General features: G+C 38.3%; 1 protein-coding gene and 1 long non-coding RNA gene across 7 annotated transcripts; both read left to right on the top strand.

Moving 5' to 3' along the window:
• The first annotated feature begins 630 nt into the window (after positions 1-630).
• On the top strand, positions 631-2,988 carry LOC138906583 (replication protein A 70 kDa DNA-binding subunit B-like). Of its 5 annotated transcripts, none has more exons than XM_070195687.1 (10): positions 631-960; positions 1,033-1,129; positions 1,212-1,336; positions 1,438-1,510; positions 1,594-1,729; positions 1,814-1,971; positions 2,049-2,169; positions 2,234-2,428; positions 2,531-2,581; positions 2,706-2,988. In XM_070195687.1, exons 1-10 carry the CDS (start codon positions 771-773, stop codon positions 2,952-2,954), a joined length of 1,395 nt encoding a protein of 464 aa, XP_070051788.1. In that variant the 5' UTR covers positions 631-770; the 3' UTR covers positions 2,955-2,988. The 5 variants fall into 5 exon arrangements, with proteins under 5 accessions (XP_070051788.1, XP_070051790.1, XP_070051787.1 ...); XM_070195689.1 differs by having other exon boundaries at positions 632-960; positions 1,221-1,336; XM_070195686.1 differs by having other exon boundaries at positions 632-960; positions 1,221-1,336; positions 1,426-1,510.
• A 1,076-nt stretch (positions 2,989-4,064) lies between these two features.
• LOC138906584 (uncharacterized) lies at positions 4,065-5,821 on the top strand. Of its 2 annotated transcripts, XR_011414048.1 has the most exons (4): positions 4,065-4,342; positions 4,964-5,096; positions 5,471-5,614; positions 5,724-5,821. It is a non-coding gene; the product is annotated as an uncharacterized lncRNA (long non-coding RNA). The 2 variants fall into 2 exon arrangements; XR_011414049.1 differs by lacking the exon at positions 4,964-5,096 and having other exon boundaries at positions 4,069-4,342.
• The last annotated feature ends 12,568 nt before the right edge of the window (positions 5,822-18,389 follow it).

Below are 18,389 nucleotides of genomic sequence, written 5' to 3'. Positions count from 1 at the left end.
ACTCGATGCAATGGAATCTCAAAGTTAGAGTTGTTCGAATGTGGGTAATGCCGGATCGCTTTAAGCCGGAAATACCGTATTCAATTGAATTGGTTTTACAGGATTCTAAGATAACATATTCAACTTTCTCATAGGTTTAAACTTCGTAAAGTACTCGCATTCTATATGAAAATTCATTCTTCCGCATTACTCAAATGTCTAGGAAGTTGCTCCAATAATTTCTACTTCCATATAAACAGTTCTTTAAGTGATATGGAACCGACTGTGCCATTCTGATTTTTGATTTCAAATCTTGAGGATAACTTTAGACAGTGATTATCCTAATATATACATATAGACAATCAGTTAAGTTGCATCTTCGTACATAATAACAGATGTATTGTTCAAAATAACAGAGGTATTGTTCAAAATATAAAAATCTGGCAAATATTAGATATTGGTTGCCTTGCTTAGACTATCAACGGATGAACATACAGAAACTACGCTTATATATGAAATATGTGTAGTACAAGTATTCATCTTTCTGTCTATTAATTAATGTTGGCTTCATAATTGATATAGAACAAACTGTAGCATTCTGGTTTTTGGCATCAAATCTTGAGGACAACTTTAGGCAGTTATGACAGTATAGACGATCTTAAAATTGTTGGCTTCATAATTGTGCACTAATAAGGAATCTGATTTTGTAGGGTGATCGTATACATGCTTCAATCGGAAAGTATGTTGTTAAGTTTTTTAGGAACAAGATACATGAACTTCGCTTATATCGTATGAACTACTTTGTAGTCGGACCAAATAATTTGAAGTTGAGGACTACGGCACACAACCTGAGGCTGACATTTACTCAAAAGACATTTGTTGAGGAAACAAATGACCCTTCATTTCATATGAACATCTTTAACTTGCGCTCTTTTGACCAACTAACAAATCAACATGATGTCGATCAGACAGAATTACTCGGTAATTCTTCTTTTCATTTTTAATGAACTAATGGTATTTGTAAAACTATGTGACTAACTTTTATATTTATAGATGTTGTTGGTCAGGTTGTGACCTATGAAGATGTTAAGACCTACAAGCAAGGAGACAACCAAAGTGTCTTTATTAATGTTGTGCTCGAAGATGATCAGTAAGTAATTCAAAAATAGAAACAATACTTTATAATAAATTACCTATATATGTGTTTATTAATCTTACCATGAAACGTATAGGAGGAACAGGATTTTGGCAACCTTATGGAGTGAACTTGTGGATCAAATTCAACATCACTTGAATGAATCTACTGATGAGCCTTTGATTGTTGTTTTCCAGCATATGAAAGCTCAAAAATTTCGAGGTTTACCAGAAATTACATGTATTTTTGAATTTTAGTTTATAAAAATTTTTAAATTTCAAATTTATATTTATAGTTCATTTGATACACAGGTAATTACTCAGTGCGTAGCTGTTGGTATCAGACAAAGATATGGATAAATTCTACGTTGCCGCAATCTATTGACTTTAAATCCAGGTTTTTCAAGTGTATAATCCTTTTCTATATGTACACAAAAAATAACAATAGTATTTATAAATTACAATTTTTGACTTATGCAGATTACTTGCAGCACGTCAATCAAACTTTGAGCGAATCACTCAAACAAGTTCTCAGCAAAGTTACTCTGTTAGAGATGAGTTAGACAAAGGAATTGTACTGTTTAAAACTATAAGGGATTTAGTTCAGTGCACGCAAGTGAGTTTAATTTACTTTGTCAATTATATTTATCTTATGTTTTCTGTTTTGCATTTACAATAATTTTTTATTTTTGTTAAATAGGAATGTAGCTATTGGATTGCGGCAAAATTGGTTAATTTGGAACTTGACCAGGGATGGTCATACTTGACATGCAACAAGTGTAGTAGAAAGGTTGATAAAGTTAAAAATAAATACTTTTGTAAGAAATGCAATGAAGAAGAATTTTTATTTACTCACAGGTAATTACTATTTATGTATATTTAAATTCTTCTATCTACAAAAAATATGCATAAGGTTAATCAAAATTGAGTTGCAGGTATAGGCTTCAAGTTCGTGTTATGGATGGAACCGCTTTTATCTCATTGTTGCTTTGGAATCGCGAAGCTATGCAGCTTATAGGGAAGTCCGCAAAAGAACTTAAGGAAAGATTACTTGAGGTATAATACTAAACTTAATTTAGTTATCAATTATAATATTTCTAACCTATGAAATTTGGTGTAGACTTCAATTGCGGATGCTGACTGTTCTTATCCAAGTGAACTGGACGATATTCTTTATAAAAAATTCATGTTCAAGGTTATTGTTAAGCAAGAGAATATTGAGTCACAGGTCGAAGTCTACAAAGTTCTTAAGCTTATTGATGATGATGACCTTCTAAAGGAATACAATCACAGTTTATTCGATGATACTATCACTGTAAATATTTTTTACTCACAAACCTCCTCATACAAAATTTAGGTATAAATAATTTTGCATTCATAGGATGAATGAATGTTCTTTTTTCTTTCTGTTTAACAGGATCCACAGTTTTTTGATGGACAAAGCTCAAGTGGAGATAAGCTTTTCGGGGTAAATTTTATGAAATTTAAACTTTTACATCATTATTTATTTAGTTAACAATTATGAGTCAAAATTATGCAACTAGCAACAGTATTGCTCTCCAACTGCTATTAAATATTTTTATTTTTGGAAGGATCTTATGGCCGAAACTCAGCTGAAGTCTGTTTTGCAAACTCCCATCGAGAAAAGCGTATCAGAAAGTGGATCGTCCGTGTTAGAAGATGGTGATGCTTGCAATGCAAAAATATCTCCTTTGAAGACGTATGACAAGAAGACTAGATCCGCTAATAAGGCATCAGCAGTAGGACCAGATGACGACTTCAATTCTCAACTCTCTAGCAACAAGGTTCGCAGAGTCGTTAAGAAAGAAAAGAATCTCTGATTGCTTTTACTGAAATGCCTTTAGCTATGCAATTGTATATTTTGTACCTATGTCGAATGAATGTGCTGCTGTTGATATGTGATCTGGTGAAATGACTCTACCTATGCAACTTCATATTATCTTTATTAATCATGAATTTAATTATTACTTATGTTGAATGAATGTGCTGCTGTTGCCTCAGAGATTTGCTAGCCTCAGAGATTTGCTATCTGCTTCATTATTGGTTGTGCTTTCATTTTTGTCTCATTCTTTGCTGTCAGAAAATTTTCTATCTGTCTTATATGTAATCTCTGCAGAGCACTTTGTGCACTTCAAGTAGAATCAGAATATTTCTATTAAGCATTTAGTAGATAATCAGATACCAAAGCAGGTAAAAGATCATTCTTTTACTATCGGCAAAGCATAATGGGGAGCAACTGTTATTAGGAACTTGCAACCAACACTCAGATATTGATTTCTCAATATTTTTTTCAAGAACTAAAATTATTTCATGTTACTTTGGCTGGATTTTTTGTAATCCACAGACAATGCTTATCGTTCGAAATTAGCATATTCACAATAAGCAAAAAATCAACAATCCTATCCCCAAAGAAGAACCTTTTTCAGAAAATAACATAAATTACTCTCTCCATCTCAATTTATGTGGTACACCTTCTTTTTTTAGTCTGTCCCAAGAAAAATGTCATGCTTCTTTAGGTTCCAAAATAAAGATGCTAAATACCTTCAAGAATTGAAGAGCCTTCCTATCTTCTTCTTGCTTCCAATCATCATGCTTCGCAATTTCAACATTTCCATAAAAAGAAAACTAAATCAACTCAAATTAATCTCTGCAGAGCACTTTATGCACTTGAAGTTGAATCAGAACATTTCTATTCCTGTAATCTGCTTATTCCTAAGTTCTACTACTTCATTATTCCATTATGTTCTTTCTTACTTTGGCAGGAAATGTATGATCAAAGTCACTATTACATTACTGATGACTTCTCCAATTAATGTTCGAATTGTTAATTTGTTCTCATGGCTAGAAAAAATTGTTATTTGATTATCTGATCGACATGAGGAGCATGGGAGAAAGGATTATTCATCATGTAGAGCTCTGCAGTTTGGTGGCAGAGTAATAGTACCTAACCTAAACTGATCTTTATTGTTATCTTCATTAAATTCATTGTGATTAGTTAGTTGTTTAGACGTGCAAAATACTGGAGGCTCAACTATGTCTATCTCGGGTGTTATCGCCTTTCCGTGCAGAGAGTGGTGATAAGGAACTGTCTGTTCATCCGAGACATACCAAATTTATTGTGACTAGAAACAACAGAACCAAGATTGTTTTGGTCGGGCTTCAGGGAGTTGTCAAATATGTTGTTGGGCTAAGTGGTTGTCATTGACTGGTGAGGCCTCATTCTTTTTTAAATTGTGTATTTTGTTTTTTCATTTTACCCATAAAGGTCAAGAATGATTCTTCTTCTCTTTGACAGCTTTACTTAAAATAACTGCTAAAATGGCTTCTTAATTAAGTTACTCTTAATGTTGTGTTATTCTCTTAAAATTTAATGACATCCGCAATGTAAGTGCGTTACATTTCATTTTTATTCTTATTATTCTTCACACTCTTCATGTAATTGGTTTATAAAGTAATATTTTCCTGATATAAACAAGTTTTGCTGCAATTCCAGCTCAATAGTTCAGAAAAACAAGTTATAGTCTGTCAGACAAATGAAAGAGTTGAAGAATGTAATAACTAATAACGGTTCCTGAACAATGATTTTATCACACTTTCTATCCACAAACCATCTGGTCCTTCTACTTCTTCCTCTGTCTAAGACTTGAGGAACGCTATTTTTAAAGAAGAACAGGGCATGTATCATTGTTATTCTGTTCTTTTTTCACATTACAACAATATTGGACACGAATAAAGAATCTGTAACTTGAAACACTGCTTTAGTAAAACATGAAGTCAATTATGTATTGGGTCAATTACTTACTAAAAATACTATTGATGCACTATCCAGGTCTGTTAAAGATATCAATAAGCATCAAATTATTAGACATGAAGCAGCCAAACTATTCTTTCTCAAAGCAGATGTGGAACACATTACACTTCTGAAGAGTTTTCGAAGTAGGAATCATGGAGATGGAAAAAAGGTTGACCTCAAAGAATGTCCATGATCTAAGCTTTAGAAATAATGTATTAAGTATCTTTGGCGGAATGTGCAAAATCTTTGTCACTTATTGCAATGCAAATCATAATGTTTAGCATCAATATACAAATGGCTTCTCATATACATGCACAGACATTGGTTTTTCTTTATATAATATGATCTGCTCTATTATACACTACTAATATTAATTACCTCTATGGCATGTTCCATATGTTCCTTTTATCCTTGATTAAAAAAGGAGACAATATGTATTTTTTTCTGTTAAGTCAAGGAGTAAACTCTGTATAATTTCTTTACTTTCATTATTTGATATTACCATTTAGCTCTAATTATTCATCGTTTTCTTTCTGTTCTCAGCAAGAGAGAACATTATGAATATATAGTGGCGCAAGGGAAAATTGTGCAAAAACACACTGGAAATCGTCTTGATACAACCAATGGGTTGCTAGAGGCAAAATGGATTTTTGTAATGAGCAACTCAAAAAACTCTATGCAGCCGAGGTGAGTGGTAAAAGTTACTGCGAAAATGCTTTTTTGATTATTATCCTGCAAAAAAAGGTTTGTTTTTCTTTTAATAATGTGAAATATTTGTTATTATAATGCCTTTCAGAAGAAGAGAGGAATATATCATCATTCCAGCTTTCTTGCTGGTGGGGCTACATTAGCAGCTGGAAGACTAGGGGTAACAAATGAGATACTTAAGGTAAATATCTGTTGTCATTGTATTGAACTGTTGCGTCAGATAGTTACACGATATCTCAAAAACTAAAGCAATTAGGTTTTTGACATCAAATCTTGAGGACAACTTTAGGCACTTATGACAGTATATACGATCTTATAATTGTTGGCTTCATAATTGTGCACTAATAAGGAATCTGATTTTGTAGGGTGATCGTATACATGCTTCAATCGAAAAGTATGTTGTTAAGTTTTTTAGGAACAAGATACATGAACTTCGCTTATATCGTATGAACTACTTTGTAGTCGGACCAAATAATTTGAAGTTGAGGACTACGGCACACAACCTGAGGCTGACATTTACTCAAAAGACATTTGTTGAGGAAACAAATGACCCTTCATTTCATATGAACATCTTTAGATAGCCCTAACAACAAATTCATAGAGATAGCCCGATAGGATTCACCTATTTTTCTTTTCGTTTAATTTTTTTTAATGCAGCCAATAAATATAGTTTGCAATATATATCTCTTTCTAATATTTCTCTATGCTCTTTTTGGTTTAAAACTATCCGCGCATCGCGCGGGTAAGTATACTAGTAATAATAATAATAATAATAATAATAATAATAATAATAATAATAATAATAATAATAATAATAATAATAATAATAATAATAATAATAATAATAATAATAATAATAATAATAATAATAATAATAATAATAATAATAATAATAATAATAATAATAATAATAATAATAATAATAATAATAATAATAATAATAATAATAATAATAATAATAATAATAATAATAATAATAATAATAATAATAATAATAATAATAATAATAATAATAATAATAATAATAATAATAATAATAATAATAATAATAATAATAATAATAATAATAATAATAATAATAATAATAATAATAATAATAATAATAATAATAATAATAATAATAATAATAATAATAATAATAATAATAATAATAATAATAATAATAATAATAATAATAATAATAATAATAATAATAATAATAATAATAATAATAATAATAATAATAATAATAATAATAATAATAATAATAATAATAATAATAATAATAATAATAATAATAATAATAATAATAATAATAATAATAATAATAATAATAATAGCTCCATTTAAAACATAACTAACCACAATCCGCACTCATCCAGAGTGACATTATTTCACGAGACCATGTTGTCTCAAAACCCACGAACCATCACATACTTTCCTTTTGCGCATATTCGCATCTTCAACGGGTACACCCATTCTGATAATTCTTCCATGAATCCGAAGTTATTTTCTCCCATTCCTCCAATGTTGCACTGCAGACTGTAGACAACATAGAACATTCCAAGTCCCCTTTTCTATAATCCGCTGCCAAAACTCGATGCTTAGCCATACCACAGACTCGAAATCCTTAGGCACCGCACCTTAAATTTTGAACCTACTAGGACCATTGTTGAGAGTCACCCACTCTAACTTGTCCTCGGATACAATCAAACTCCAAAGCCCTGCTAGCACATGAACACCCTCTCAAAGAAGTAACTGGCTGAATTCCTCTCCTTATACATCACATCCAGACGAAGCATAGACCCTGGGTCTTCCCAAAACCTGAACATGAACTGATAAGGTCAAAGATAGCACACATTCCTCAAATCCTTTGCTCAAATTACCACTGATGTTTTCTTTCCTTAGTCGTAATAACCCACCAATACACCAATAACAATGATAACCAGATACCGCACAAGTTGACAACTACGCAATCCAATCATAGACGGTGGGGTTCTCCCACTTAGCTTGAAGTTACAATTACATAACCCTGGGACCCGCCGAGGTTTCTTCTTCCCTGTTGACATCAGCTAAAAGTCTAACAACGAATTCCAAATTCGAAGTCATGTTGCATCCAAATAAAATCCATGGTCCTAGTCACTACCCATCACGATTCCCAAATTGCTTTAAGTTTCCCTCAAGGCGTGTGGCTATCCTACCACGGAACTCATATGCTACTCTGCCACTCTCCCACTTTGGTCAAACCCTCACCTTTAAGCAACTCCTCGACTTCTACTTTTCATACTTGGCCTCCTAACAATTCAACCACCGCAAGACACCTCCCACGTGTACTTCCTCGTCCTTTACTGCCCAATTGTTGCTCCAAACCCGAATCCATCTTTGTGATATCTGAACACATGAGTCGCCACCAACTCTGAACCTCTTAGAAGATCATCTTTCTCGAGCCATCAATACTAGAAGTACCAATTCAATTCCGAACACGCTACACTTCGTTATTTCCGACAACCGCTTCTCCGGCACCATTTCGTACTACCCTGCCCCGAAGGAAAATTGATGAAGACCATAATACCGTCGAACCTTAACGTGTTCAACAAGGATAGCCTCAAAACCATCAGAAATACAGCTACAGAGCCGAAATGACAGAACACCCTTTCGCAAGAAGACAATAATAACTTGCTCGAATGCGCATGGATAAACATCCTGCACACGTCTGTAGTATCACTATTACTCCTCGATGCCTAAATGATACGAGCGTTGAACATCGTATAAGAATGAGTAGGAAGGATATAAAGGCATCAGCCTCAAAGGAATCAAATCGCACGATGAGGAATCAAGAAAAGGAAGTGCTCCTAACAGCCCTGTAGCCTCACGAAGATAAGTACAGACGTCTCTGTACCGATCCGCAAGACTCTACTAGACTCGCCCATGACTCGTGAGACATAAGTGAACCTAGTGCTCTGATACTATATTGTCACGACCCAAAATCCATTAAAGGTCGTGATGGCGCCGAACACCGCTGTCAGGCAAGCCAAAAATAAATACTTAATTTGGTTCTCATTTTAATATTTTTGAAGTCATATTTTCCTTCAATTAAATAGTAAAAGATGGAATTCACAGTGCAAATAATAATATTTTTAATAATTTCAATACATAATAACCCATAATCACCCCAAAACCCGGTGTCACAAGTGCATGAGCATCAACTAGGAATGTAAAATAAAATACAGCATCTGTCCGGAATACAAATTTGGACAGGAGAAATATAAATACTCTGAAGGAGACTTTGCCGGCTGCGGGTCGTAATATGGAATGCAGCTCACGTAAGTCCCCGCATGCATACACGCCTCTGCTCTCACAAGGCCACTAGTCATATATGTACCTGCACAAAAATGTGCAGCAAGTGTAGTATGAGTACGTAATCAACGTGTACCCAGTAAGTATCTAGCCTAACCCTGGAGGAGTAGTGACGAGGGGTCGACATCGACACTCACTAGTGGTCCAATAACATCATGTACAGTAAAGAGGTAAGTAAATATGAGGCAGAGTAAATAAATGAGATAAACAAGTATAAATTACGTGGTACAGATCCCCCTCTTTACGAGGAACTCAAGCTTTCTATTAGAAATTCCCTCCTTAATCGGAGCATATATAAAGATATAGTGGATCTCATCAAATGGATTGTCATAACTCAAATCGGGAAAACTCGCAGAATCACTGGCTTCTTTCCAAATATTACACACGATTCCATGAGGATATGATATAGGAAATGTCGAGGAGTACAACCCGATCCAACATAAATATTTAAGCTGTGCATTGCCGATGGTCGAACGGCACGAACCATAGATGCATCTATTAAACTGCCGAGGCGAACGGCTTGCTCCCATGAGAGTGTGGTACATAAATCCTACCGAGGCGATTGGACCGATCCCATAAGAGTGAAATACATAATCCTGCCGAGGTGAGCGGCCCGATCCCATTAGAATAAGAAGCTTTGACGGGTCCTTGACCCCACTCACAAATAAACGTGTGAGTAGTAATTTCTTTAACAAAAACCTTTTAATAAGTTGTACACATCAAATATACCACCTAGGGGTAGTTTCCCCCTCACAGAGTTAGACAGGAGACTTACCTCACTCCGACGTTCCAAAACCAGCTCCAACACTGCCCTAACACCTCAAACCGGTGACCGCCGATCCAAAACTAGTCAAATAATACCCGAAATGAAACTGCTCATGGCCTCAAACCGCCGAACGACACGTTAGAGTTCAAAATGACTGGTCGGGTCGTTACAGCTGGAAGATTAAAATATAACTCCCTCACCCATTGCTCATTGGCTCTGCAAGGTTTAGGGGAAAAACAGGTCCATCCCATGCTACAAGCCTCTGATGGAACTTGGGAAGACGTTCTGAGACCTTATCCAGCACTATACCCCTTTCTGGTAGCACTTTCTTCAAAATTAGCTTAGCATAGTACCGTTCCTGGCATTCCAATGACAAGAACCGGTGTTGGTCATAGTTCTCCTCCACTTCCAAAGGGTTATCATTTGAGGATTCGTCGGAGTTAGAGCTCATTTTCAGCTTACGGTACCTGTAAACAAAGGATTGGAGTGAAAACATGGTATGGCTATGAAAAACATTGCAAAATGATTCAAATATGGTCAAGAAATTATTGGACAGTCGAAACACAGCCTTAGAAAAAATTTCAGATTTTCAAATCTGTAAAGCACAGCTCTCTAATATCGCAATTGCGAAGGAAATAGGAAACCCAAGAGATCGCAATTACGATTAAGTCTTTGCAACTGCGAAGGCAACAGGAATTGTCATTGCTCGCAATTGCGAGCTCATCTTCGCAAATGCGAAAGTTGCCAGGCCTGAGAGTTTTGCAATTGTGACCACCTCTTCGCAAATGCGAAGCTCGCAAATGTGAAGAGGTCATCGCAATTGCGATCTCGTACATAGACTACTTGAAGACTGGGAAGTTGCCCTCGGATCCTAAAGAATCGAGAGTTCTACGCACGAAGGAGGCCAGGTTCAGCCTGTCTGAAGGCACTATGTTTAGAACAATGTTCGACGGCCCGCTCACCATATGCTTGGGGCCGGGAGATACCAAATATGTTTTGAGGGAAGTTCACGACGGCACTTGCGGAAACCATTCGGGGGAAAAGTCTTTGGTTTGGAAGATAATCAGGGACGGTTATTACTGGATCGACGTGGAGAAAGATGCAAAGGACTTTGTACGAAGATGTGATCGTTGTCAGAGGCACGCACCAATAACCCATTAACCCGGAGAGATACTACATTCGGTCTTGTCACCATTGTCGTTCATGAAGTGGGGAATCGACATCGTCGGTCCCCTGCCGTGGGCACCTGGTAAGGCTCAATTCATACTATTTATGAACGATTGTTTATCTAAATGGGTCGAAGCTCAAGCGTTCGAGAAGGTCCGAGAAAAATAAGTCATTGACTTCATTTGGGACCACATAATATGCCGGTTCGGGATGCCGACCGAGATAGTGTGTGATAACGGGAAGCAGTTCATAGGCAGCAAAGTAAACAAATTTTTCGAAGATCATAAGATCAAAAATATCTTGTCAACCCCCTATCACTCTAGCGGGAACGAACAAGTGAAATCAATAAACAAGATCATACTTCAAAACCTGAAGAAGAGGTTGACCGATGCCAAAGGGAAGTGGAAGGAAATTCTACCCAAAATCATGTGGGCATACCGTACAACCTCAAAATCTAATACCGGGGCCACTCTGTTTTCATTGGTCTATGGTGTCGAAGCAATAATACCGGTTGAAGTGGGAGAACCAAGCCTCAGGTTCCGATATGCGACCGAAGAATCAAAAAGTGAGGCCATGACTACGAGCCTGGAACTATTGGATGAAAGGCGCGAGGCCGCCCTAGTCTGGTTGGCCGCCTAGAAATAGTTGATAAAAAGGTATTACAACCGATGAGCCAATGTCCAAAACTTCAATGTTGGGGACTTGGTGTTAAGAAAGGTAACACTACACACCCAAAACCCGAACGAGGGGAAGCTCGGACCGAATTGGGAAGGACCATATCGAGTCATCGAAATTACCGGTAAAGGCTCGTACAAACTCAAAGCAGGAAACGGTGCACAACTACCGAACAACTAGAACATGACGCACTTAAAGTGGTACTACTACTAAAGTACGATCTCATTTACCTTTTGTAATATTATGAATCATACTAGCACTTACAGGCAACAACCAAAGAGGAATGTGACTATTAGGTCTAAAAGCACGTGTTGCACTCTTTTTCCCTTGAACCGGTTTTGTCCCAAATGGGTTTTTCGGCAAGGTTTTAACAATGAAACAGTAAATCGTGCTAACTTAGATTCGAAGACCGGTTTTAAATCGGAGTCAATGGTCGCATCAATAGTATCTGAGCCCTCTCAAGATCGACCTCGAATACTGGGGGCCATCACCCTCAGGTTAAGCTTCTTAGCAAGGAAAGAAGGAAACTTTGTGCTCGAACAGCCTAGGCTCGGTGGTTGGGATTTATTGTAAGGGCAAAACGGCCAAGTGAACCATGCCTGCGTAGGCCACCTTAGCCATAATACAAGCTTTTACACGCTTTCAATCATGTACTTTACACACATAAATGAAACAAAGTTTTCACCTTGCTATTACGTATTTTTGCCTCTTAAAACATCAAGCCTAAGGGATATCCCTACCCGAGGACTATCAAGCCCAAGGGCTACCCTTATCCGAGCCCAAGGGCTACCTCCACTCGGGGACTGTCATCCGAAATAAGTTCGAACAACTCGGGTTATCAAAATCCGGAGGCACAAACCGATTAGGTAGTGCCTAAACCTAAAAGGCTACGACCGCCCTAAAAATGGCTCGGAGACGTCCGAAGCCCATAGTCAAAACATAAGGCCTTCAATAAAAAATCAAAATCTACAAAAAAGGTTATCCTCGGCAAAAGCATCGTCTAAGAACACTTAAGCATTTTTGAAAAACTTTCGGTCACTCCGAGTTTTCAAAGCTTCGAGCAAATAAACAATTGCACCAAGGTCAGGTTTTGGTTGGACCGCTGAAAAATAAATGACTTATTACTACATTTAATTCTATTCTAAGGCATCAGAAATATTTGAAAGAATAGAAATTGTGAAAAAATGCTAAAAAATTGAAATTTCCAAAAGGGGTAATTTTATATATTCCGAAATATCTTTATAAAGGCCCAACAAAAATGGCCTCAAAATGAACAAAAAATATGTACACGACACAAAAACTAAAAGATTCTAAGCCATTCACGCCTAATCTTCATCGGAGCCCGATTCGTCACCTGAACTATTGGGACCTTCGGATCCTTCAGAACCCTCGGAGCCCTCCGCACCTTCGGGCTCGGATAGTTTCTTCGCCTCGGCCTCAAGGCTATTATCCTCCTCGATCTTGGCCGACAGGTCGAAGCCTCGGGCATGCATCTATTCGAGGGCCTCCCTTCGAGATAGCCACCTCACATTTTCGGCATTGGTCTTCAGGCGGGCCTCGGCTGCTTCGACATCGTCCTTGTATTGGGCCACCATCTCGTCACCATAGGCAAAGGTTGTCTCCATCTTCGACCTCGTTGCTTCGAGCTCTTTACCAGGGGCATCCCGTTCTGCGGCGGCCGAGCTCAGCTGTGCTCGGAGATCTTCATTTAGTTGAGCTCCTTTATCAGCTTTCTCCTTCGCCACCCGAAACTGAACCTCCACCGAAAACAACTTTGCCTTGGCGATATCCTTCTCCGAGGCCAGCAGATCTATCTTGCTCTTCCACCCATCGGCCATGACTTAGATCTCGTCCATCTCCTTTCAGAGTTGGTCGATCTGGTCGATCTTCTGCTGGACCTGCGAGGTTTTGTCGTTAGCCACTACGACTAGTTCCTCATTTCTAAATTCAAAGACCTTTACCTTTTCAACCAAGTCGGCATGCTCCCGCCTCAGGATCGATGCTTCTTTCTGAGCCCTATCCAGCTCGGCCTGAAGGTCCTTAATGACCCTGTTTTGTTGCTCGATGAGGAGCTTGTACGTATCCTTTTTCTAAGCCTGCTCCTTGAGCTCAAGCTGGTTGACCTCGATGCGGTACTAGAGAAAGCTTTCATGATGAAGTGCCGAGGCCTGTAAAATAATAAAAATCGTGAGAAATATCCAAACTTAAGTAAAGTTCAAAGGAACGTAATGATGCCTTATCCGGTTCAGCGCCTGCTGCGCTTAATTGAAAAGGCACGACACATTCACCTAGTTCATGTTTGCCTGGTCCTCCTCGATCACCAGACATCGGAGGTAACTAGCTACGCCCACAGGAGAAGATAGAATCAGTGCATCCTCCGGGACAGTAAGAATAACCGATCTCTTACGATCGGGGTCCACACTCGGAGCGGGAGATTGATTAATCAATCCTGGGCTCAAACTCGGCCCACCAGCTTCCAAAGATGTATCCTTCTTCAGGATCTCCAGGTCACCCAGCCCGAAAAAATCTTCTAAAGTGGACGAGTCCACACCATCAAAAAAGGAATGAAGGGGATTGTCTGTGCTATGGATCCCTTCATTGGACTTCTCCTTTCCTACTTAGGCCTCCTCGAGCATGGACTCGGTATAGCAGGGCATCCCCATAATTTCTATTATACCGTGCGCTTCCTTCGGAGTGGATCCAGTGTCCCGGGGGTCCCATCCCGGTCTCCATATCGACCTCTCGAGTTTGAAGGAGGTCGACCTCACGAGTCTCCCCCTCGGTTGCCTCCTCGGCGAAAGGTCAATCCGTGGGCGATGAAAATGTCTTCTTCTTCCGGCTCATCCCTGAGCCAGAGAAGAGAATTGGAGTCTAGCACCCAAGAGCTGATGCTCTTCCTCCGCTTGCGAGCCACCCTCTTCTTTAGGTTCGCCTCAGGGCCCAGGGATCCCAAAGGTTTTCTTTTCCTTTTCTTATTTTCCCCCACGGCAACCCTGAAATGTCCCGCAACGGAGGGATCAACGAACAAGGATACGTCTTCGTCCCCTTCCAAAGGCCTAAGCTCGGTGGTCTTAGGCAAACCTATAAAGGAAAAGAAGAGAAGTCAGTATGCTATGAGCTAAGGACACGATAACAATTATTTGGAGGGGAAACTTACCATGAGAATGGGTTTCCATCGGCCCATCGACAACTTGCGCCATGAGCGCTCGAAGTATGACATCTGGTTGCAGATGCCTTTAATCCACTCCTTAAGCCGGGGAACCGCATTTGGAACTCGTACAACGTTGTACAATCACAAAAGTGAATGAAAGGAAAGAAAATAAAAGAGAATTAACGCTTAAAGAGAGGCTGTACTTACGAGATGCATTCCACTTTTCAGGGAATGGCATGAACTCGGGAGGGATCAAATCTTCGGTCCTCACCCAAACGAAGTATCGCTGCCAGCCCTAGTCTCGGCCTTCATCAATGCTCAAAAAAGGGGCCTTGCTGTCCCGACGAGTAAGCTTGATTAGTCCCCCTCGAAAAATTCGGGGACTGTATAAACGAAGTAGATGAATAATGATGAACCGACGAGATTCTGTCTTATTCGCGAAGTAACGAATAAGGATCGGGATCCTCCATAGAGACGAGTGGATTTGCTCCAGGCACACCTCGTACCTCTTGCAAAAATTCAAAATAATCGGGTCTAACGGGCCCAACATGAATGGGTAAGTGTAAACACTTAAGTACCCCTCCCCCCTCCCCACTTGGGTAGTCATAGTGTCCTCGGGCTCGGAGACTACCACGCCCTTACCTACCCAATTACAGTCCTCTCGGACCACGGGAAGGACGTCTTCGGTTATGGAGCATATGTACATTGATGCTCCTTTACCCCAGTTGTGCTTGGACGGAGGTTTCTCAACCTTGAAGCCATCCGCAATGGAACAACCCCCGGGAATAAACACTTTCAAATGGGGTTTGGGAGCCGGTTCAGTGGCTGCCATGTCAGGAGCAGCCGCCTCGATGAGGACTATTTCGGGATTGACCGCCTCAGTACCAGCGGATGGTTGGGAAGATGAAGAGGCAGCCTGTTGGGGAAATGATTTGAAAGTTTTAGCCATTGTTGGCTGGTAAAATTTGAAGATTTGAAGAAGGGGTATGGAGGTTTGGAAGAACATGTTTAAAGGCTAAACAGCGGGATATGAAGAATTTAAGAAGATCTAGGCAAGAATCTAAGAACAATTATGAAGATTTGAAGATCAAAAGATGAAGGTATGAAGGTTTGAAAGAAGTTGATGATAGCTGGGAAGCTCGAAGGTAAAAGCTTGGTCAAAAAGTAGAAAAATAACAAAGGATGGAAGCTTTTATAGGAAAGTAGGCGACGCTTCGCATTCGGAGGCAACCAGCCGTTGGTTGACATGCGTCTGAAGTCAGAATGAAGCGACTGATGGGACGTTTCGACTCCTTCGTCGTAACGTACGGAGGAAGGAACCAAAGAACATCTATCGTTTACCATCGTTTCGACAAACCTACTCTCAGAGAAACGAGGGGACTATCTGTATATGGGTAAAATCGAGGCTAGTAAGTACCCCATATCCCGAGATGGCAAACGAAGCAAGGACATAACTGCAAGGGATCAGAATCGAAGCCAGGAGCCTCTCGCATCAAGGCCCGAGCAAAACACATGCCCTCAGAGCCATTGAGACCACGCCCCTGGGTCCGGTTCGAGTTCCGAGACCTCGGAGAGCATTATCGAACGACCATGCACGATTAACAAAGGGTCGTGATATCCGTGTCCAATCGGATATTACGGCGTGAATCCCGCCCCGTATCAACGGTAGATCAGTGATTAGCGAAAAGAAAGATTTTTACCTTTCTTAGAATTGTACCTTTCTCATAGAGGTCTGTGTAATTTGAATTATTACCGCTTATTATAGACAGCTACCTACGAATTATTGCTAAGTTATTGTAAGAAATGAACACAATGAAGTCCTACCTTTTTAAATTTTCAGAGTAAATAGTTACTGATTACCTTTGGTTGAGCTCGTCTTTTCAGACTGAAATTTCAATATATGTTTTGAAAGTTTGATGGGTCGGTGCTGGAGCATATTACTGTGAACAATAATGAGACCATTCGGTAAAGTTTGTTGACGGAAAATGTATGTAATTACGAAGAAAAAAAGTTGTACGTAATAACGTAATTACATCTATAGTGTAATTTTCTTTTAGCATTGGCAGTGATTATTATAACTTAAATACCAAGCGAAAACATACATCTAGTCATTTCACAAGGTTTAGCAGGGAACTCACGTTTTGTTTTGTTTTATCTTTCAAGGGATCTCATGATTAGCAAGAAACTAAAAGATGGGAAGTTTCTAATTTGTGACTGCCAAGCATTTAGAGGAAAGAAGGATCAAAGAAGGACCGTAATAATTTCTGAGTTGTGTCCAAAATTCACGTTAGTCATTGTTCAACTTCTTCACTCCATGATTTAGCCAAAGTGTGATCAGAGTGTCCATAAATGACGAAATTTCGTCCTTTAGCAGAATGTGAGGTATGAGGAAAGAGCGATGCAGCTTCCACCAAATAGACCTCTGCTGGAATATTAGTGTCAAAAATTGTATGAGAGACGCATGGAAATGACATACTTTTGCTGGAATATTGCTGGCTACCAGTTATGCCATAGAGGCACACGCCATAGAAAATAAAAAGTATTACTATTCAGACTTAAAACCTTAAAACAAGGATTAGCTTGCTTCAACAATTAATGACAAATGTGAAATAGCCGAAAAATCCCTTTTCTTGAAGAAAAAAAACGACCAGAATTTTGGATTGGTCTTAGGATATTAAAATTTAAAGAAACTACCTACATACATTAGAGCTTATAAATAGTCCTATCATTGTTTTTCTACCTAGAAGTATTAACCTAAATAGCCGCTCACCCAATCACTTAAATAAAAAAATAGCCAATCGAAGTACAATATATTCATAATTTATGTATTATATGTGTATAATTATGTAGAATCAATGTATAATCTATCTACATGGCTAAAAAAATTAACAATGAATACTGCCGGCTATTTGTGTACAGATCCCTTCTACTTACCCCTGTCGTTTTTACCGTGTTTGCTCAAACACCCAAAAGTTATTTATTTTGATAAGGATTACCCACCCTAAATAAGGATTACTTACAAATTATATACAATCCATTATTAGTGCCTTAAATTAGGGAATTTAGTTACATTCTTTCCCTTTTCTCTCTCCACTCCTCTTTCCTCATTGCCGCCTCTCTCATCAGTTTTTCTTTCTTTCTTCATCACTCTCTCTCACCGCCTTTCTCTCTCAATAAGGTAAGCCTAAAAGTTGTCTTCTGCCAATCAACCTATTGAAGTAGCCTCTAGTTTGTCACTGATTTGTCCTTTTTCTTTTACATTGCTACCCACTAAATATGGAACTTTAACAGTGCAAGAATGTTATTGAATTCAAACTTGTGACACTTCGATTTGTATTGTGCTCTCTTGAAAATCGGATTATCCTGCAGTTTGATAGTCTTTTTCAAGAGATGAATTCAGCACCTAGTAAGAAGGTCATAGGAATTGAAGATTCGAACACTAATCTATCATAAAGCTTTGAATTCGAATCTGGATTTTCAAAAATCATTATTTATTTGGATTAGGTGTTGTTGCAAACAATTGAGAATATTGTTTGGAGTTTGTATCTCAATTTTGAGGGTGTTTGGTGAAGATTAGACTTGGTTTTGGCTGAATTTCAGATTGAAACTCGAAGAACACATGGCATACAATATACTTACGAATTTGTAGTAAAGTTGTA

Source organism: Nicotiana tomentosiformis, chromosome 2 (assembly GCF_000390325.3).
Source record: "Nicotiana tomentosiformis chromosome 2, ASM39032v3, whole genome shotgun sequence".
NCBI classification, from domain to species: Eukaryota; Viridiplantae; Streptophyta; class Magnoliopsida; order Solanales; family Solanaceae; genus Nicotiana; species Nicotiana tomentosiformis.
Note: the sequence above shows the minus strand (reverse complement) of the source record. Positions and strands in the feature narration are given on the sequence as shown.